At 36.0% G+C, this 22,492-nt stretch overlaps 1 protein-coding gene across 1 annotated transcript; it reads right to left on the bottom strand.

Annotated features, from left to right (window-relative positions):
* Window positions 1–1,870: 1,870 nt before the first annotated feature.
* LOC113714980 (NAC domain-containing protein 4) lies at window positions 1,871–6,071 on the bottom strand. Its single transcript, XM_027239124.2, has 3 exons — window positions 5,656–6,071; window positions 3,570–3,835; window positions 1,871–2,673 (listed from the first exon to the last, which is right to left on the bottom strand). The coding sequence occupies exons 1-3, from the start codon at window positions 5,822–5,824 to the stop codon at window positions 2,209–2,211; spliced, it is 900 nt and encodes a 299-aa protein (XP_027094925.1). The 5' UTR covers window positions 5,825–6,071; the 3' UTR covers window positions 1,871–2,208.
* Between the last annotated feature and the right edge of the window lie 16,421 nt (window positions 6,072–22,492).

Genomic DNA, 22,492 nt, shown 5'->3' with positions numbered 1-22,492 from the left:
TCCGTTCTTGAATGTTTTTGGTAATATAAAACTTCTTTGCTTCACCCTTTTTTTTTTTACTCTTTTTTACTTGAATTCTGATGACAAAAAAAAAAAAACTATTATGACTGCATAGTAGGGGGAAAAAAAAAAGAAGAAAGCATATACATCTAATTTAGATGGTTAAAAAGTCATGAGCAGTGATAGTTAAGTTAGTACTCTTCCGTCCCATTGAAACTGTCATACTTTCCATTTTGATCTGTCCCAAAATATTTATCACATACTCAAAATAGAAAACAAAAATTCTCTTGTTTCAATTTTTACCCTTCAAGATTCTCTCATTCTTTACTTTTATTAGTGGGGTCCCTTGATTTTCATTTGCTCTCAACTCAAGTTGCAAGACAGTCGTGAGATACACACAAGATTTAAAGTAATGCGTGAGAATCACTCTCTGTTGGCGGATTGCATTTCTTGTAAGTAACTTTGGCTCCGCATGTCATTTTTGTCTTCTTGACCACTAATGACCACACATTCTAGTGATAAAATCGGAAAACAAATCTGAAACTTAACACTGTACATAAAATGTTCAGCTGCCAAAGCACGGCAAAGTTTCCGGGACAGAGGGAGTAACAAATTAATGAAATGCCAATTTTTCCTTATTTCTGTTTTTTTCTTTCTTTTTCTTGAGAACCAAAAAATATGGCGGCAAGCAGGGAAATGTAGTCGCGTCCCCCGCAGCTACGAGCTAACTTTATCCGTACGCCTCAAAGCCGACTCTTTGTGGAAAGTGTACATACATGTTCTCAATCACCCAAAAGCGGGTTCTTGATCACCGGAGGAAAAGGTTCTCTTTCTTCTTCATATTCTTCTTTTCTTCCCCCTCTGAAAAAAGTGTTCCTTCAATATGATTCACCTTCTTGAGGAAAATAAAAAGGAAAGGAGAAAGTTCATTCATCATATTGTATACTATCAAATTGGAAATGTCTTATGCAATTTAAAGATTTCAAATAAAAAAGTGGATTAGCACATTTTACGTACCTTTTAACTAATCATAAAACAAACACTTACTTCTTCGTATTCATATGTGTGATTTATAAGTCCTGTTCTTAGCTGATTTTAGCTTTTGATTTTTGAAAAGATATTTTTATTTTGTTGTGTTCTCAATTAATTTTGGGAACTTAGATTATAGAGATTTTGGGCCAAAAAAACTAAAAATCAGAATCAGGTGCTTTTAGATTCTGATTCTGGCCTCTTTTTTTTTTTTCATTTAAACAAAAAACGCTCCGAATTTCAACATAATTACTAAACTACCGTATAGATTAAGTAACTTTTTTATGTGGCTCGTCTCTCTCTCTCTATTTTCCTCGTATTCTCATCCTACTTCTAGATTGTATCAAAAATTATCTACTTAGCACAAAAATTCATTTATGTGGCACATGAGGATAATTTGGTAATCTTCTTGTTAAAATTAGCTCTTGAAAGGTTTTTTTTTTTTTTTTTTTGAGAATACCTATGTATTCATTAAAATAGTTTTTATACGTAGTAGTAATAATTAGGATGCATATGAAGTGATCTCCATCCAATATTTGTACCGCGCGCCGGTCTGACCCTGGACGACCTTCCCCTCCCTCGGCTCTCCGTCTACTTTCGTATTTAATCCCAATCCCACCTTCTGGGAACATCCGCACAAAATTGGAAGCAGGTTTCAAAGAATCAGTGGCAAAATGGCAACAAATAATAAAGTTTGACAGCTAGCGCATCCCATCCCGCCTTTTCATATATCATGTCATGTTGCAAAATGGAATCGTTTCAACCTTGCAGTACGTTTTTGTAAATGAAATGAAACGAGCTAGGGTTTAATACGTACGTATGTAAAAACAGACAAAGTGAATAATGAACACAAACAGAGTAATATTCTTGAATTTACAGAGTGTACGTAGTAAATATTTACTTACCTGACTTGTCCATCACAATTCACATACCTGCAATCTATCTAGAATACTACTGCAAATTTTAGCACTAACTTTGACGCAACTGCATAAACCTATGTACATATATCACTAGCTACGTGCATGCATTTCAAATTCTGTAGAATCAATCTTGTGAAGAATCAGACTCATGGACACGACTAGGCCTCATAATGAATCATAATCCATTAACACATCTTTTTTTTTTTTCTTTTTTTTTTTGTTTCTCCGCCTCCTAAGATATATAATTAATCGTGCACTCTTAAATGAAAACCAGGCTGCTGTCGTCGTCAAAGTGCATTTCCTCAAGACCTGAAGGGACTCCGCCATCTCTCAAATTTGCTTCTCCAAAGTTCATGTTAAAGAGAAATCCATACTCATCCAGCTCCGACTTGGAATGCACCATCTGATCATTCCGCGACGCAGTTACACTACATAATTCCTGAGATGACGACTGCAGATAATTGCGACCCAACACAGCGGACATGTTTGGAAGAGCAGCAGTGCTGCTGGAGTTCTGGCTTTGATGGGGTGGACTTTGGGAGAATGAAGAATTCTGGTTGTAGCCTCCCGCCGTACAATGATCAACATTGGGAGGAGATGCAGCGAAAGTGGGAGAAATGTCACCCCCTCCGCCACAGCCGCCACCGGCCGTCGCATCATACACGTCATTATCGACGCTTTCGACTTTGGCTTTGTGAAACACTCTACACAGCACCCAATCTTCCTGAAAATATATATTGGAGCGGGATGAGGCAGCCCAACTTTAATTTAGGACAAATAGATAGATACTAGTACTACATGTGTATATTGCAAGACAAATAATCTCATATATATTAATTACAGAAATTGCCAAGAAAGTCACAACTTTGATATCCAACCCTAGCTACCTGACCAGTCTCTTCTAGGGATCCATATTTATTTGATTAAATAACCAACATCCACTTTTGTTTTAAGAAACAATTGACTTGAGCGACACGACAATTAACAATAAGCTATATATATATATATGCCAACCAAACATACTCTTGATATAATAGTTGAATAGCCAGTAGAAGTGGTCCGTCCATTCTCGCATCATCGCGCCCTGGCCCTGCAAACAAAAGCAGGCAGTGGCAGCCCTGCCCTTCCCTCCCTCCTGACTATTTGATGATGGATAATCTACTGCTACTGCTACCGCTACCGCTCGCAACAAGGCAAGCAGGGAAGGCAAGCAGTACGGTAGAAGAAGATCGAATTTTGTAGGTAGGATATATATCCAGAGATTAAAATAAATACTACTGAGTGACACGGTGCGTTGCTTCAGTAGGATTCCGATTAAGTTTCTTACGTCAATGTTGTCCCCTCTACGCTTTCCATATATCCTAGAGACTCCCTCAAATCCACCCCACTTACAAACAGAAGAGAACTCTTGGATACATAAAAAAAAAGACGATTAAAATCAAGAAAAGAGACGATCAGAATTACGCGTACGTGTCCGCGTGTATTCTTGAACAAATATTTTATTATTGGAAGCAAGCAATATTACTACTAGTAAAATGGTAGTGCTGCCTGCGTACTGCTAGCTAGCCAGTTGATGGCCTTCGAAAAGCACATGCAACAGTAGGAATTGAAGACATATACCTTAGGTGGTACGTGAGGGTTCTCGAGGCGAAATTCATGCATGATCCAACCCGTTTTGATCCCGTTTGGAGCTCTATTTCTGTAGAAAACCAGCGTCTTTCTCATCCCTACTATGCTTCTTCTCGTGGGATCCAGCACCGTACGATCTTTACCGGTTGCCTTCCAGTAGCCCGTGGTTGTTGCCCTGTTAGTTCGGAAGCCGGTTGCATACTTGCGATCCCGGAAGCTGAAGAAGTACCACTCGTTGGAGTTCAGCTTTGCCACATCTGAAGACCAGAAAGAAAACATATATATAAATAATATGGTGCATGTCAATTAATTATCACCAAACAAGCAGCAATTGTATTTTGGGCCAAGAAAGGAGTTGAAGGGTGATCACTACGGGATTCTCAATGCATGTGTGCGTTTAAGCTAACTTTCGACCTTTTTTGACAAACAGCCAATACAATAATGGTCGATCGATCGAGGACTCGTTGGATGGTGCAAAGTCCATGTCAAATTTGTGTCCTTACCTTCATGCCCTTTAAGAAAAAGATTGAGTCACTTTGTAGTCGCTAGTGACTGAACAATAAATAAAGTGTCCATGACTTCTTACTTGTAGCCGCTACATGGGAGTCGTCCCCCAAATACCAAATACCAAATACCAAAAAAAATATATATATATTTATTGAATCCACCACACACAGTCACACACTACTGTTAAAGAAAGACGCGGCATTAATATATTTTTGGAAATCAGAGAATCTTGTTACCATGTTAATGAAAATTTTGCCCGACCTCAAGCTCGGACCACATGCCGTGGCCTTTTTTTTCAAAGTGAAGATATGCTTAGAGGGGCTAGTGGCATGACTAATATAGATTGGGGTCACCTATTATTAGTGGGACAAGAGGAATCATATTCCTTCGCCCATGCTAATTGCGATTAACTGGAACGAGAAAAAGAGTGAATGGATAGAACATCATAAAGAAAGTGATCGATAGAGGAAATCAATTCTGAATATTCATTGTACAGAGCAAAAAGGATGTCTTCATCTTACTAATATGATGCCCGGCCCGGCCCGGCCCCCAAAGGTTACTTTCGAGGGACGTGTGAAGTTGATGAGGCGTTTGGACATTGATGCTCCTTGAACTTCTCCGAAGTTGTCCTAGCTAATGCAAAATCTATAACACCGTCCGTGTATATATACATACACACACACATACATATATGTATACGACGTCAAAATGCCAGTCGATCAGTTGCCTGATGATCATATATATATATATATATATATATATATGTGTGTGTCTGTTTTGGAAGTATGTAATAATAGATGGTAAAATATGAACTCTCAAGAATCAAAACTCCCAATACCCTCCACCTTCCTTCTCATTCACTCAGTACTCCATCTTGCACATGAATTTCCCAGTATTTATACATCACATCTTTATTTCTTTTCTCGACTAACACAGATTTCCTAGCACTAATTAACACATACATCCCCAATCCACTATGACAAGGTTTTTATTTTCCTGTACTCTTTCTTGCTCTCAGGAGAAATTAATGGAACAAGCCTAAGGCAAACCACGAGCGCAAACTGATCAGTTAACAAAGTATGAACCATTGAGAGCAAGGCTTTAGGAATTGCCTTCAGAGCTAAAACAATTACTAAAATTCTTTGTCGATCAGGATATCCATTGATTAACAAAACTGGCAATATTAATCCTCGCTTCCCTCTCTGTCTCTCACTCGTTGTGTTAGATTTATGCTGCTACGAACTGTTATCTTGTTTGTTTTCTGAAACAGCTGCGGTGGCACGTGTGCTTGTTTCATATACTCCTCAAAACAACAAAACACACAGAATCTGATGCCACCTAAATTATTTCTGTCCGTCCGTCGTCACAATTACCAGCATATTTTTCATGAGGCCAAAAACGAGGAAGGGAAAACAAATACTACTACTACTACAGTACTACGTACTAGGGGAAGGGGAAAAAAAAAAATTTTGTTTTTTTTCATAGCCGTAACGCGCCACAGCCCAAACACACACACACACACACACTCAGACACACACAGAAGGTTGATGTCTTGAAGAAGAAGACCTACCAGGAAGCTGCCATGGCTCACAAGTATGGAGGTCAATTTCCACTAGGGTATCTCTGGAAACCTCTCCATTTGCAATTTTTTTGTAGAGATAGTGGCATACCAATTCTTCGTCGCTAGGGTAAAATCTGAAACCTGGAGGCAAAGTTGCTCCAATGTCTCTTAGACCCATTTTCCTCTTCGATTATCTTTTGGAGGGAAGGAAAAAGGTTAAGGGTGGGATGGTGTGTATCTATGGTGATAAACCTTATGATATTGAAACTCCTTTAAGAAACAACAAACAAAACAAAAAAAAAAAGAAGAGACGAAAAGAAGAACCCTTTTCGCTGTTTGAGTGTGTATTAATGGAGAAGAAAGTTGGTGGCACGAAAATAGGCTTTGAATTCTTTGTTTGGGAGTGCATTATAAGGAGGGAGAAAGCGGGTGTATTTATATGTATATATATATATATATAGAGAGAGAGAGAGAGAGAGAGAGAGAGAAGGGAAGGGGGGGGGGGGTGGGGACTGGGGTGCTGACAAGGGACCTTGGCCAATTGGGAATTTCTTTTCATTATTCTGGCAGTTTATGCTTGTGCAGTTAGTTATTGCTATTGTAGGAACTTTCAAGAAAAACCAAAGTCACAAGTAATCTCTTATTTGCCGGCTCAGGGGGGTGGGGAGAAATCTTAATGCAATAAAGAAGGAAAATCCAAATGATATATCTGGAGAGAGAAGCTCCAAACCGCTCCTTTTTACTACTATATATAAAAATTTAATTGTAATTTTTTTTTTTAAAAAAAAAAGAGGATTTAATTCGTCAATCTTATGACCTTCCCTCTGGGGAATGAATACAAAAGCATCGAGACAAAAAAAAATGTTTGCGCTCCTCCAATGCATGTGCCCTTATTAGTTCTCAAGCACTTTCTTCAAGCCGTGATTGGACTAACACTTTTCGATTGATCAGCATCTATACATGGAAGATATCTCCAATTTACACTACTATTGATTGGCCATAGCATTCAAAGGCCATATGTATAGTGCACATAGCTCTAGAACTTTCAATGGAAGAATCCGCATTAAAATTGGTGAGATGAATTTATTTTTGTTTTGGCCTCGATCGAATCTTGTCGTATGAGTTGATTTGGTCCTTAGCTTTTCTGATTGGGATATTACATTGGTTTTCTTTCGACCCTAAATTCGTAAAAAGTTGTATTGCTAATTTGCTGAGGGACTTCACTTTTAATAAAAAAAAAAAAAGTCAAAAAGTGGGGCATTAATTCTGGAAAAAGAAGATTTACAAAAGAAAGCTTAAGCAATAAATTGGCTGAACAGAAGTCTCACATATTATTGAGAGAGGCTACTTCCTATAAAAGCTTTATAAACAAAGCAGTCACGAAAATTATGGGATAAAAGCTGAAGAATGTTGAAACTTAAGAGTGAAAGAGTAAGACGAGACTAATATATATATATGCCTATTAATTAGCAAATAATATCCAAAAAGCACTACTCTAAGTTTTAGGGTTCTCTTGGTAGACGTCTTAATCACCTAATACACATTAAAATTGCCTTGTGAATTAAAAAAACTCGAATGTATTGTCCACGCTTACATACATTTGAATGTATTTTATTTTGGTTTTAAATTTTTAAAGAAACTAGCAATTAAGGCTCGTATTAACGAATGCCCATTAAATATTAAGTTAGACAAATCCTTTAGTAACTCTCGTGGGAGAGTAATTGGGAAGGATACAAAAAATTCAATCTACAATAAGTCCTAAAAGTAAATCACGAGTTCCCCCCCCCCCCCCCCCCCCCCCCGCGCACCAAAAAAAAAAAAAGAAAAAAAAGACATTGTGGATAGTGGATACCGAAACATTGTCAAAATTGTTTCAATGTCAAATTTCGTTTATATAGTGTGTATCTCCATTTAATCATATTTTTCTTCCTTAATAGTAGTGTAACTTAAAAGTAGAAAGCTGCAAAGACTTAGGGTCCGCTTGATAACATAAAAAACATTGAAACTGAATCTTTTCAGACGTTCAGATGTTTTGAGTGTTTGATAAATGAAAATCTATTTGCTGAACTTGTTAAACAGTGCTGAACTTGTGTGTATTTTTTTCAGCACAAGAATCCTGACTGAATGCTTAATTCTGATAAGAATCAATAAAATTATTTTAACTATCTTATATTATCTACCAAATCTACCCTTATTTGTTAATTATATTCAAAATTCTTATCTAATTAAACAACCTGATATTCTTTATCTAACGATTTTTTGTTTATCTTTTCTCCATTTTTAATGACTTTCATTTTTTCTCCATACTCCTTATATAATATATTTCATCTTTTATATTAATTTGATTTAAAAATAAATATTATCATTTTCATACCTAACAATTTTAAGCTAATTAAATTGTAGGTTCTATTTTTTTTTTCGAATGAAAAGATATAAGGGCAAAATTATAAAATTAAACTTATTAAGCATTCAGTTATAAATATTTATTAAATAACATAAATAAGTTTAGCATTAAAATTCAAACATTCATATATTTCTTTTCAGTGCTTAAAATTCAGTAAATTAATTGTTTCAGAATTCAGATTCAGTTTTATCGAACGGAAGTGTTTGCAAATTCCTTAGTCAATCTAAAACCGTCAGTATCGATCGAAAATTTGCTGATTAAATCCATCATCCGTACTACTCTAAAAGACTAAAGGGGCAGTACAGCTTGGGAGACTAACATTTTTTCACAAGTTATTCAACTTGTTATACGAGTGCACCTTCCCAGCAATGGGAGAAAAAGTACTTCCTAACTTGCTGGCAAATGCTTCACTTTTGTGAGAACCTCATTAAATCTGACTTCTTAATCGTACTCTAATAATGGCGAAGACAACAGCCACTGCTAAAGAGTCAATCAGAAGCTTTGAAGGAATAAATTTATCTTAATCGTCAAGTGTACTGCCCTAGCTGACCACTTGACTACTTTGGAAAAATTTTGCTTACCCTGAAAACGCGTCTACTTTGAGAAACTTGTTCGGATTACGAGTTTTCACCTAAAATATTCTCACGATACATTTTTAAATTAACATTTTACCTCACATATTTCATATATCATTATAATATATATATTTTTTTAGAAAAACTTTAAAAACTTGCAATTCAAATGGATAAGATTTCATTTGTCTAATGTAAGATGATTTTTTATCACTAAAATGAAAACTAAAATGGCAGTAGATTTGAGCAAGTTTTCTTTTACCATGCATCATGCTCCTTCGTTTCACATGGCAAATTTGAAGATTTTGCTTAAAACTGAATGTTGTAAATTTTCAGATATTCAAGAGTTTCACTTGTCCAATTTTTCATGATTCGGACGAAAGTTGAAAGCTGAAAGAATTCGAAATCTAAATGAAACTCACGTATTTGATTTCTTTTTAGGTGCCAGGAAAATATATCGTGATAAGAACCTCTTCTAGTTCCCCCAGAATGAATAAAAAAAAAAAAAAAACAACAACAACGAAAATACCACATAGAACTTACGTCTGTCAAACCACTAAGAGACGTACAATCATTGAAATAGAACTCTATCCTATTATAAATTTGCATTTCAGACCTGTGATATACTAAACTCTAATTTTTGACTTGTTTATGTGAACAAATCTATACACTATATCTATATTTGTATCTATACTATATATACTCGCTATGTATAATGGGAGGAAGGGATTTTGGTGTAAAAGAAAATTCTATCATCATAAGTTTTTTTCCTAAATTACCCCTAATAACGATTAACTCAACACGTCCTGCTATCAAATAACATATATTTTTTTCTTACGGTTTGTCTAATGGATGCCCATAGGGCACTCGTTAAAATATATGTCAAGTATCATATTTTTTGAAAATGTAAGATTAATTAGGTAAAGTAAATAAATACAAGGGAGAGGGGCAGGCAAGATTAAATAGAAAAAGTATATAAAGGAATGAGAGGATAATAATTGTTAATATGTGTATATATATGGTATGTTAAATGAATACTAGGTGTGTTAATGGATGCCCTTATAAAAACCCTTCTTATTATTCCGTTCTTAATTTATTTAATAAATCTTAGGTTTTATTAGCAACTACTAGCTAGTTATGGCTATGTATGTTTTACCACCAAATAATTATCTATTTGCACATTTTATTTTTGGTGAATTTTTTTATATATCTATTATCAAATATAAAATCAATTGACGGAAGGGGAGAAGGGTTGAGTTATGTGATAAGATGCCTTGGGTTCAAACTCTCTCATTTTTTATAATATATATATATATATACATATAATTCTCCTAAAAATGATTTCAACAAATATACTACTAGAAGAACTCATAAACCATATCATTATAGTCGTCAAAACTTAAGGGTGCCTGGCTCTGTATACGTGGAACGGAGGCCAAGCCTCTGTAATTACCGTGGGCTAAAGCCTAGCGTATGCTTCTAGTATAGTCTTTTGCTGCTTATCTTTTTGTAGATCATGTATGACTATATATTCATAATTTGATATGATTTTTTTTAATTTGATGCTGTAAAGGCGCCAAACAAGAATATTAAAAAGGAAAAACAAATTAACTATGAATATTCTAAAATGATTACCCATATGTAGTGCCCCAAGGAGACAAACCCTACTAATATTATTTTTTGGATATCATTTTTTGGGAATATTATTTGAACGAATCAAATAGTAGTTATTTACGAAACTTGGTCCATTAATTTGACACAGGAGTAATTCAAAGTGGATCCACTAAAACAAATCATTAGTAGCATCCAGATACAGATACAGACTGCAGTCAATCATCATTCTCTTTTTTCTCTTTTTTTTTTTTTTTTTGTTTTCTTTCAAAGGAAAAATTGGTGAGAATGTCAATCATCATCCAATCCAATAAGAGAGAAGTCCCATTCCCTCCGTCTAATCTCCATCTTACAACTATTAAAGAGTACAATTGAATTTGCAAGGAAGGCCACAGAATTTGGTTTTCAGTCAGTCTGATGTCTGGTGTGCCCAATGATCAAGGTACAGCACCTCCACATGCCTTTTAGTTGTAGAATTTTGTTGGGGTGGGCTTGGCAATAATAGCCAATAATAATGAAAATAAGGACAAATACATACTTATCAATTACGTAGAAATATATATATATATATATATATATATATATACAGGTCCTCCAGTCCAACAATTATTATTATGATTAAGGTGTTATTCTGTAGTAGGAGATTGGGACACTAGAGGGTCCAATATTTTTTTTAAGCTCAACTAATCTAAATAATGGAGCCCGAGAAAGAAGAGTCTTTCTTCTTCTCCTTCTTCTTCTTTTTTTTTTTTTTTTAAAGAAAAAAAATCTTTTGACAATGTATGGTATCAGTGGTAATTAGGAAAATCTTTTTTTTTTTTTAATAAAAAGGGTAAATAAAGAAGAAGGAAATGGTGATTAAGGATTGAGCATCTCCAGGGCAGGGGGAAAAGTAAAAACAAAAATTAAAAAAAAAAATTACAAGAGAAAAACTAGGACCGTGGCGGTGCCACGTGCGTTGGTATCTTTTCCGGTCGTTGGCATAATTTCCGCCGCCATCTAAGAAAATGTACGTCGACTTCCAATTGGCTCTGTACCGTAACAGTCACCATAGCAGAAAAAGGAGAAATAAAAAGTCACTACTACTTTCCTTCATGAATTTGATTGATGGTTCCGACAAACAAAGATTTACCCTTTTAGCTCCGGCGACTTGATTTGGGAAAAGAAAGGATACGTCTTAAATGCGATCATATAATCATACTTTCTTTCTTTCAACTGAATGAATGACGTGAAATGAGAAGTTGTTTAGAAACTAAACTAGGGCAGTGATATTACTGCTGCTGCTGCTTCATGTTCAGTGATATTATAATACTACTAGCTAGCTAGCTAAAACCATTTTAATTATTGGTATCAGTCGTTTTAATTAGGGGAATAAATTAAGAGAATGTTGAAGGGTTGAATTTGGAGAGAATGTCAAGAAAAAAGAACTTCTTTTTTCTTTAAACGCCAAATGCAATTGGCGGCTGATTATTGGAGTGTATTATCACAATTCGCATTCCATTATTGGAGCGTAGAATTTGGTGGTTTAACGTAGCGATTTGATGTACGTGAAGAAAACAGTCAGTCCAAACAAGGCCGTCCATCGATCATTGCCTATGTATAATATGCATGGTGCTTCTTCTACTCCTTTTCATATTTACAACAGGATTGCAAAGTCCAACTGCATTGCTCGGCAATTGTTTTGTTCAGACCTCTCATTCAGTGAGCTGGAGTTATACGAGAAGTCATTAATGATTATGAAGTTTGAAACCGAGAGAGAAAAGGCATAGATTAGAGATTGACTCGTCAGAGCCAGCCAAGACGGATCAGATTTAAATTTAAAAGAACTTTTAATTTTGCCACCACAACAACAATAATTAAGTTCTGTCTGATGCATTGACTTCTTTCTTGTATTTATTTTTTATTTTTTTTTAAATAAAAAAAATGGAAATCTAAATCTGATACATTTTAACGTGTGTGGAAGGAGCTAGGTGCACCTTATTCTAGGAGGTGCAACAGCTTGATGTCCAATTCAGACAACGTTAATCATACAATGTTGAAATTTTTTGTTTATCAGATGATTACAGCTTAGACACTCAATTGATCACTAACAAGAGCAGAATGAAAGATACATATAATTTTTTTTCCCCTCCCCACGAGGTATAACGATGATGCATTGGCGGAACAATGGAAGCTCATATGCTACATTTTATTTGCTTGCCATTTACGTGCAATTGTGCACGCAAAGAATGACATTACAGTTTGAAACACATCTAATTCATTCACAGTTTATTAACGTCTAATTACACTCATACATGTTGTAGTTAAGTGATAATTGATTATCGCAACAGTAATAATGCTAATAATAATCAAGATGGCAATAATGCCGAAAATAGTAGTATTTACTCCCAAATCGTTGAACTCTTCAAACTAATAGCAGTAAAAAAAAAAAAAAAAAAGGACGCTGATATTAATTATGAATGCATGTACAATGTCGATCTAACCAAATTAAGGTACACAAAAGATCGAGCGTGACACCAAGGCCTAGATTCCAAGATTATTGAAAAGATTGAAGGTCCAAGGCTAAGCATGAGCTGTGTGTGTTCTCGACAAAAAAAAAACTTATGCAAACATGTCTAACCCCAATTATTAAGCACTAATTATTAGGATAAAATCTGCCATAATTATCTTCTTTCGCATCAAATACAAGATAGATTAGGGCGATTGGTGGTTGGCGATTAGAATTCAGGATAGGGATGGCAATTTTTTCTGTATCTAAAAATGTTCATTCACTTATATATATACATATATATATACCTTAGACCTGCTGGATTTAGGAACAAATTTTGTTTGCATTAACTTATTAAAGCAAACAGATTATATCATCGCCGGCCACAGCTAGCAAGTTGGAGGAACCAATATTTTACTCACAATACAATACTTACCGTTTGATCAGCTAATTTAGAAAGCCATCATTTTTTCTATCTCAAGCAAAAGAAGAAATCCATCAATTATTCACAAAACAAAAAAAGAAGATGAATATTAGCAGCCTCATTTTCATATATTTTTTTTTAATTGATCGTCAGCAGCTCCTCCTGCTCCACGATCCTTATTTCTATTTCTACTCTGACCTATCTAAAAGAAGGTTCCTCCTGCTCCACGATCCTTATTTCTATTTCTACTCTGACCTATCTAAAAGAAGGTTCGGGAACTCCACCAAAGGGAGTGATTCTCACAAAGAAATGAACCACCAGAAAACTTTTTAAATTTTACTGCAAGTAAGTGAATATGTTCGAAACCCCGACTTTTACTTGCAACTACACAGGTGACACAGCTTACGATTCACCCGATGGCGGTCAATTCATTCACGGTTCACCTTCATTAACGTTCAATTAAACTCAACAAATCGGCCCACGACAATTCATCCGATAGAAATAAAAGAAGCAATGCACAATAATAATAATACACAAATAGACGACAAGTGCTTTGGTTGTCAAGAGAATAATACCAAATGGGGAATGCAGATGATGTGACGTGTCAAACAAATAAGGGGGTTACACGTCACGGACGCCTGACGCATGGATTATTATCAGAAAACCCAATGACAAATGGAGTTGCTAATCAAGGAAGAAAAATACAATGATTGATTGAGAGTTATAGGGTCAGGGTTTGTTTCCTATGTGGGTATTTTCAGTTAGGCGTATGTGTGGTTCTGTGCGTGTGATCAGCGATGTTGGCGAATGAGTGACGGCTTCACATTCTTATCGATGGGAACCAATAATTTATTTTCACATCTCTCTCTCTCTCTCTCTCTTTCTCTTCTTCCCCCCCCCCCCCCCCCCCCCCCCAAATACTATATGTATGTGTCCATTTTAGCTACAAATTCACTTCCACAAGTTATGGGGTCTATGGGGACCCCGACGCATCTTTCACTCGCACGTCCAACTCACAACTCTATCTTTTACACATAAAATTTCTATTCATAATCATTGTATTTAGTACGTGGACAAAAATAATTATACCCGACTCATTCCTTCTCATTACTTCTCATTATTATGCATAGATATATACATACATATATATATATATATATGTCATTGCTCGCGATGTCTAGCTACCATTCGTGCGATAGTTGAAGTTCAATCAATTTTTCGAATTCGATTGGTAATGAGAATTGGTTGCTTTGATGGAGAATCCAAACGTGAAGGGAGAAAGGAGGAGGATTTGAGAATTGAATCAATACCATCATAATCACATAGTTGATTAAATTGTGTTTTCACACGTAATGAAATTTTGTTGGATTGAGGGTGACTTTCAACTTGACAAAAAGCGAAAGGGAAAAGAAAAAAAAAATATTTTGTGATTAATCTAATCAATGTGTTTGCAGCCGAGCTTAGTTGGTAATGGAATTTAGATTGACGTAGATTGTCTTGTATACTGAATTTAGGGCTTTAGAGTTTCGAAGTGAGGTTAATTTTTAAGGGCACAATTTAGTACATTGCTTGCACCACCAAGAGGGAATTGTTAATCTAATTAGCCTTCCTCTGCTACGGTATTGTACATTGGTTTAAAACAATAATTTTTTTGGTCTAATGGCACCACGATTTACGCCATTTCTATCTTATGAGATCTACACTACTCGTATCCTATGGCGGAGGAGAAGGCCAACCACTGCATTCTCTGGTTTTTTTGAATAAAGGAAGCATTGTAATGTACTATTAGATGTTGTAAATAAAAGGGATATTTCAAAAGATCTTGTCCCACATCGAAAAACTAAAGAGACTTCTCATCATTTATAATGTGTAGTCTATTATTGGGCTTACGTTAAATTGGTAACAAGCGTGGTTTCGCGCGCATGAGAGGGAAGTTGAATTTGTACATTTTGTAACGTTCCCTTTTAACATTACTATCTGTTAATATAAATTAAACCTTACTTTTAGCTACACAGAAAATTAGCTGCCTTTTTTATGTTATCGTATATTATTTTTCACCAACGTATGCTTTCTGCTGCCTATGAATAGCAGCCATGGTCCCGCTTTAGAGACATACCAACAGCTACAGTAGATACCTTCCTGACACCTGTCTTCCTCTACTTCTCTTCTTCTCCTTCTTTCCCTGTTTTTTTGGCTATTGCTGACTACATTAGATAGGGTTTGAACTCCCAACCTAGTGCACAGGAAAGCCTCTTGGCCATTGGACCAAAGTCCAATGGTTAGGAAATATTTTCTACTTTAAGTGCTATGTATGGTAGACTAAGGGTGCGTTTGATAAAATTATAATTTGAAAACTTAAATTTGGGCTTTAAAATTTGAATTCATTAAATTACTGAATTGTTAAGTACGAAATTTGAAATATTTGAGTGTATATCACATTAGGTTAAGTAATAAGTGAATAGTTTATAACTTAATTTTTGTAAGCAAGTTTTGACTAAAAAATTCAGTATCACTTAATTAAGTCAAATGTTCTATTTTTGGTTATCGAACGCATTTAAATATGTTAAGATCTGAATACATTAATTTTAAGTGCTGAATTGAATTATAAACTGCGCCTGCAATGTACACTTGTCCGCTCGGATCTCGTGCCACACCATTGCGTGCCCTGGCGTTCAGAGAATCACCGGTGGCATTCCTGCCTGATAATATCTTCCACACAAGCTTGGTTTGTCGAAAAAGGTGGCTGATATCACAACTAATGTTGTCTAATACAATTTCGTATTACAATATATACACATGTAGATTGATTATCATAAGATTCGCGAAATGAGGCCGACAAGCACGTAGTTTTCAACACCACTTTTTTAATTTGCTTACATGGTTTTTAGTTTACTCAAACACACTACTAACGACCAACGGAATCGCCCAAGCCTTTTCTCCTCCTCAGAATTCAGAAGAAACTTGGGACACAAGATATATATATATATATATATATATATATATATATATATATAAGGGGGCAGAGAATAATTTAAAAAGAAAAAATCACACGGCTTCGTACGTACATATGGCACACTGCACGCTTTTTGACAAAATGGAAAGGCTAAAAGCGGCAGCTTCTTTCCCCCTTAATTTGTTGCAACTTTTTCCTGCCTTGCTGCATCTGCATCACTTCATGAATCCATTTCAACAAAAAAAAAAAAAAAAAGTTGTTTCCTTTCTGGATTCTCAATCACGACTTATCTGATCCCTTGCTTTTAATCCAGCATCAATCTTTACACCATGGCACGTACCCATCTTTAAGTTTTCCATTTATCTTGTAATTATGTTGTAGCACCCAATTTTCTGTCACAAATCTGCATACTTTTCCGTGACGATGATTATATGATGACGAGAAAAGATTAGCCGCTTTTACTTTTGGGAAAATCCATCACAAATTATGTCTTCTAATTTGATGGCTAAATGCGGTCTTCTTTTTCTCACCCCGGTGCCTTTGGCCTTCTGTTACGCCTTTAGAGTTAGGAATGAAACGGGGCGGGGGTAGGGGTCCCCGGCCCCACCTCGCTTCCCCAGCAGGGGCACTCGTGGAGTTAATAAAAATTTATCATATAATTTTATTATAGTCAAATTTTAGCAAAGAATCAAGTATTTAAATACCAACATATCACCAAATCATTATTCATTATAATTTCATAATCGAAACCCATAAAAATAATCAAATACAAGTTATTTGAGTACAATCTAACATGCGAGACACATACAATTAAAGTAATCAAGTTTTCACTTTTGAAACAAATACAATCACTAAGTCATTATTGTATTTTTTTAGAGGAAAAAAAGTTTTAGTGTGTTAAGTGTAATTAGGAATTTAGAATAAATGTATTCGTAAATTTAGTATAATTAATTAATAATTTCTATTAGCGGACATGTATAATTATTACTTTAGTTAATAATATCAATTATATTACAGATACTAATGTACATTATATAATACTTATAACTAATAATATCATTATTATAAGTTTGTAACTAATTAAATGAAATATATTTTTATATATAATTATATACATATAATTGCTGACGGGGTATTCCCCCACCTCCCGTCCTGTTTTTTAACTGGGGGAAAAATTCCCCCTTTCCCCGCCCCATTAACCCCCACGAGTATCAGCCCCAATTGCCATCCCTATTTAGAGTTAAGTTTGATGTCATACTATGCTTTAAAATGACACTCATGCTCATGAACCCGTTAAATTAAACAAGAATTTTATGGTTCTTTAGGAATCATGCCCTTAATCTTGCGTCTCTCAAGAATGATATCTTTCTATATTTTAAAATTATTAAAATTGTTACATCTAAGGATCAAAATCATAAGTAATTTATCTCATCATCCAACGTACGATGAATTTAGTTGGAGATTATGAGATTCAGAAGGGATTGTAAAATTTTTCTAAATGTATATAAATTGGCAAGTGTCATCCTCAAAAATGATTTAACCCTAGTAAAATCACAGGGTACTCGTAACCTACATCTACATGTGTTATACATCTATATTTTTCTTTTTTCTTTCTATTCCCCGCCGAACGTCCGTATTAACATGTTTGGTAATGGAATCGTAACCTCGAGTGTATGTGATCCCGTTCGGATCCGTATTAACATGTTTGTTTTTTAAAACCAAAATGTGAAGGTTAAAGTGTGTGTTTTTCAGCTAATGGATTTCTGAAACTACGCCAAGTATTCGTTGCTAATTAATTCTTGCTTATAGTGAGTTTCGTTCTTCTTTTCCTAAAAATTCACTACAACAAATTAAAGAATGCATGTTTTTCCTTTCCTTTGAAACCGAGTTTCCAGACGGGGCTCTACAAGTGCTGATCGCCGCCCCAATCAAAGACCCAAAAACAGTTTCATTTGCAAGAATCAGCTGCTCATTTTTAATAGTGGGATACGATCAAAATGAAGACAAACGGGACAGTTTCCACGGCGAAAGGAACGGATGCAGCCATGGAGAAGAAGCTCCTCCTTCACTACTGTCTCACTTTAAACCCATTTCTTGACTGCTATGTCAAACCCTCGATCATGTAGCCTTTGAATTTCTGAACAACTATGAGTATAGCTGAGTAAATCTTTAATGAACATCCTACTACATTATATATATATATATAAAAGAATATCCTACTACGTACACCTATTGCATATTTATTCTCTCTCTCTCTCTCTCTCTCTCTTAAAATGACGAAGGTTTCTAAAATCACATGTCAAGATACTTGAGGAATAACAATCCACGTAGTGTTGAAAAGATCGTCTCCTAATCCAATATTAAGTTGTTATAATGCAGACACATTTTCCTGTGGATTAAAGGAATAAAAAAGAATCCCTACCTAATAATTAATTATAGGTATTATGAAATAACTGGATACGGCAATCTGGCTATCAAATCATTCTTAACTTCTTTAGAATTATTTCGGAACATCATTCGCCAATCATGTATGCATATTGACGCTCATACAGGGGAAAGCAACGCGGGCTGTACCAAAGTCCCCATGTATGTTTCATTTCCTGAGCTTAGTCATTCTCGTATGCATGCACCTGAATCATGGCAAATTGAACTCTTTCTTTTTTTTTTTTTTTTCTGTCCAGTTGAACTGAATTATCACTGTTTATATGTTCCATTTTTCGTTATTTTGCTCTTTGATTGACTATGAAATGATTGATTATAAAGGTTCCTACCGAGTCCTGAGCGAGCAGCCTCGAGACTCAAAGGACATATATACATATATATATATATATATATATCTACATTGACATAACGCGTTCACGGGGGAAATGTTCTTAATTAATTAATTAATGCTTTCCTTGGATAAAGATTACCCACAAACCATCAAATCCCAGAACATCCTTTATTACTGTTGTGTGTTCTATAGATCAAGAAAGAAATATAGGCGTTGCATGTATTTCAATTATATCCGAATCCCTTGTTAATTATGTATAAAAAAATTATTTGCTCGTATCATAATAAATACGTTTTCAATCACTTTTTTTTTTTTTTTTTTTAGCTCATAAACATCACAGCGTGCTGTCATCCTAAAAACTATGTCAAATAATCCTCATATCCAAACACAAATAATTGTCTGAGTACATCCAATGGCCAGAAAGATTAGTTACGAATATTAAATGTCGAAGGTCGTTTTCAAGTTGAAGAAGGAAGTAAAGTATTACATCGAAAGATTCTGCCGATGGCTTGAGAACTCGGAAAATTGCGTTGTTATACACAACCACAAGCATCTTCTTTATGACCTATGATGTTACTCAAAAGATGTAAGAATCCTACTAGACAATGATCAAAAGAACAGGTAAGAATTAGTCATGAAAACGGGGGATCCAAATCCCAACCATCATTCTATTTCTATGGAGCAACTAAACTTCCCCGAGAAGCAGATTGACCGTGCAGATTAAAAGTTTGCTTTAGGATGAGACATGTAGATGCAAGCGTATTGCAGTAAGAATCAAATTGTGCAAGAACTTTCGCGTGACTGACATTGCTATAGGAACTGATAAAGAAACGTTGAAAAAAACTGGAAAATCATGTGTGTTACAACAAGGATGCGACTGACACGCGGATTGATGTATCCATTTTATTCCTTCCACCCTTGTTCCTGGCCTGCCAGCTCATGTCTCTGGAAACTATTCAAGACTCTTCCGTACGTTACCAACCCTCGATCCATCCAATTATGCGTATGAAAAAAGTCTGGGGTCACGCATTCACAATGTGCTCCCAACATCATCAACAAGCACGCACACACACACAGAGAGACACGCAGAGATAGATATCATGGAAGATGCAGGCCGGCCATTGGGGCACCCATGGACCGCTGTATATGGATCACACAGGGCACAGCTAGCACTTGGTGGTATGTTCGTTTCTCTGATGATGGATGACCCACACGGTATCACTACGTCAAAGCACTCGATATTAATTGGCTTTATACTAGCCTGAGAATTACGTGGATCAGATTGCTTCATGCATTATTACTCGGTAATCAGGAAATTAATGGGAATCGGGATGCACTCGAAAAACTTTTCCAACTTTTCTCATTTCTGAACCCGATCACCACCCTCGCGATCTACTATACAACTGAAAGCTCCTCTTGACCTACCTCCTGTTCCATTCTTTTCGGTGTTTTTCTTTTTTTTTAAAAAATTTATTATTATTAATAAATTTTCTGCAGCCCCCCTCAGGCTCAGGCCCCCAGATTCTAGATCTCAGTATGATTGTCCAACATGTCTTGTTTTATCAGATCAGTCATTAGCAGTCAGCGAGCGTGTGTGGATGTAAAATGTGTTTGTTTTGGGAAAGCCTGGCTAGCTAGCTCGCATCGATGGACCAGTGTAATTAGCCAAGCTGATTAATTATGGTATTGGGAACGAACAGTGACGAATTTTTTCAATCCACGCATTGCATTGGAGCTGCTCCAATCAATAATAATAGCACCGTACGTCTGGATTAGATGGGGGCTTACATCGAATAAAAACCGTGATCTTCAAGTTTCAGGCCAGCCGCAATTAGCTACGCGTCACCTCCAACGTTCACCAGCATATATCGACTCTGGAATTCCGCCACTACTGTTCCAGTGAAAACGACGCTTCAGCTACAAGAGCCGAGATGACGTTCTGGGAGACAAATATATGCTTTAACCATCATCCCCAACCCCCCGCCCATTACTAAATAACCAAACGACGTACTATTTGCAATACATTAGGTATATAGTTTTTCTTTTCCAAAAGAATTTTTTTTTTTTTTTTTTTTTTTTTACAATTCTTGACATGTCTGCCATGGAGATATGGGACAAACATTCATCAATAAATCTTTCTATCATTTACCTGTCCCTTTGTCTTGAGAGACTCTGTCGCTTACGTATTAACAACCACATAAACACACCAAATTATCTCCCTGCTGCCAATTTAATTATTATTTAAAAAAGACGCAGTAATATTCCATGGAAGACACAACACGTTGTCCTGCACTGCAATCTCACTGCAAGAACTAAAGAGAACGCATTGACCTTGCGTTTGTGCAGCAGCGCAGTCTGTCCTGTTTTTATCCCGTGATCCGCCAATTATTGTGATTGGATTTCTCTCGGGAATGGATTGCTCGATTTGGATCCATTCCACCATCATCCACCCCTCTCGTTTAACCAAAAAAACTAATCCACGGACGCTACTGTTTTTTTTTTTTTTTTTTTTTTTTTTTTGGTCCCTCTAGCCATTATAGAAAACAGGGCATATGATTTTTATTGCTATTTTGGACCATCCTCCTTACGGTTCAGTTCAGTTGTTCGATACTTCTTTCTTTGCAAAGTCCCATGAAACCTCTTATTGATTTCTTTCGCCCGTGGAAAAGGGAACGAGCATGGTCATCCATTCTTCTCTGGTTTCCCCTTGCAGACAAGGATGGCTTTGCAATTTCAATGGGTTCACGTTCAGATGGTGACTCTTTGCCACTGGTCACCTCAGACGAAGCTTAATTGAGTCCCACAATCTTTGCCATGTTAAAAACTGGAGTCGTCTTGTTTTTCCAGATGGCACAACGGCATCGAAAATTAATGCTGTTCAACAAGGCCCTCCCTCAATCAGAGAAGCAATTATGGCGAATGATTGCGAGGACCACCTCCATAAATGGAGCTTTAGCGGCTGGGCTTGGCATTTTTACGCTATCAACCTCCCAGAACAGGCGGGAGAGGATTTTGGGACCCTCAGAAAAAAAATACACACACACACACACACACACAACACGCACACTAACGAGCATTTTCTTGATTCTTTTCCCATAAAATTAGGCATTATCCGGGGAGCGTCACTTTAGTGTGTGGTGCAAGAAAAACCATGGGCGGCGTCACGCCTTTCTTCCTCAGCAGCCTAAGAAATAGCCTTTATATCCTTCAACTCCTAGATGGAGGATATCTGCTGATTAAGTTACCATGGGTGACTTGAACAGCATCAGCAATATACAGAATAGAGACACCTCCGCTGTATCTCTTTCTACCAAGACACAAAAAGTACGCAAGTAGACGCCTAGCAAGAAAGGCTTACTCTTCGTCGTATTATCGTAATCACCTAATTCGATTAGGACAAAACTACTAAAATTATAAATTCCAAGGTCCTCATAAAGCCTTACACTATAATATTGCACGCTTTTGAAGTCCACAAGAAGTTAGGGTTTATCTCCCTAGCCACAGTTGCTGTAGATGCATCGCTTTTTTATTCAAAAAAATAATAATAATTAACTACTAAGGTCTCATGAATGTTCACGCTAAATGAAGTCTGGAACGGGGATTAAAAGGAGAAGATATCGG

The sequence above is a fragment of the Coffea arabica genome, chromosome 1c (genome assembly GCF_036785885.1).
Source record: "Coffea arabica cultivar ET-39 chromosome 1c, Coffea Arabica ET-39 HiFi, whole genome shotgun sequence".
NCBI lineage: Eukaryota > Viridiplantae > Streptophyta > Magnoliopsida > Gentianales > Rubiaceae > Coffea > Coffea arabica.
Note: the sequence above shows the minus strand (reverse complement) of the source record. Positions and strands in the feature narration are given on the sequence as shown.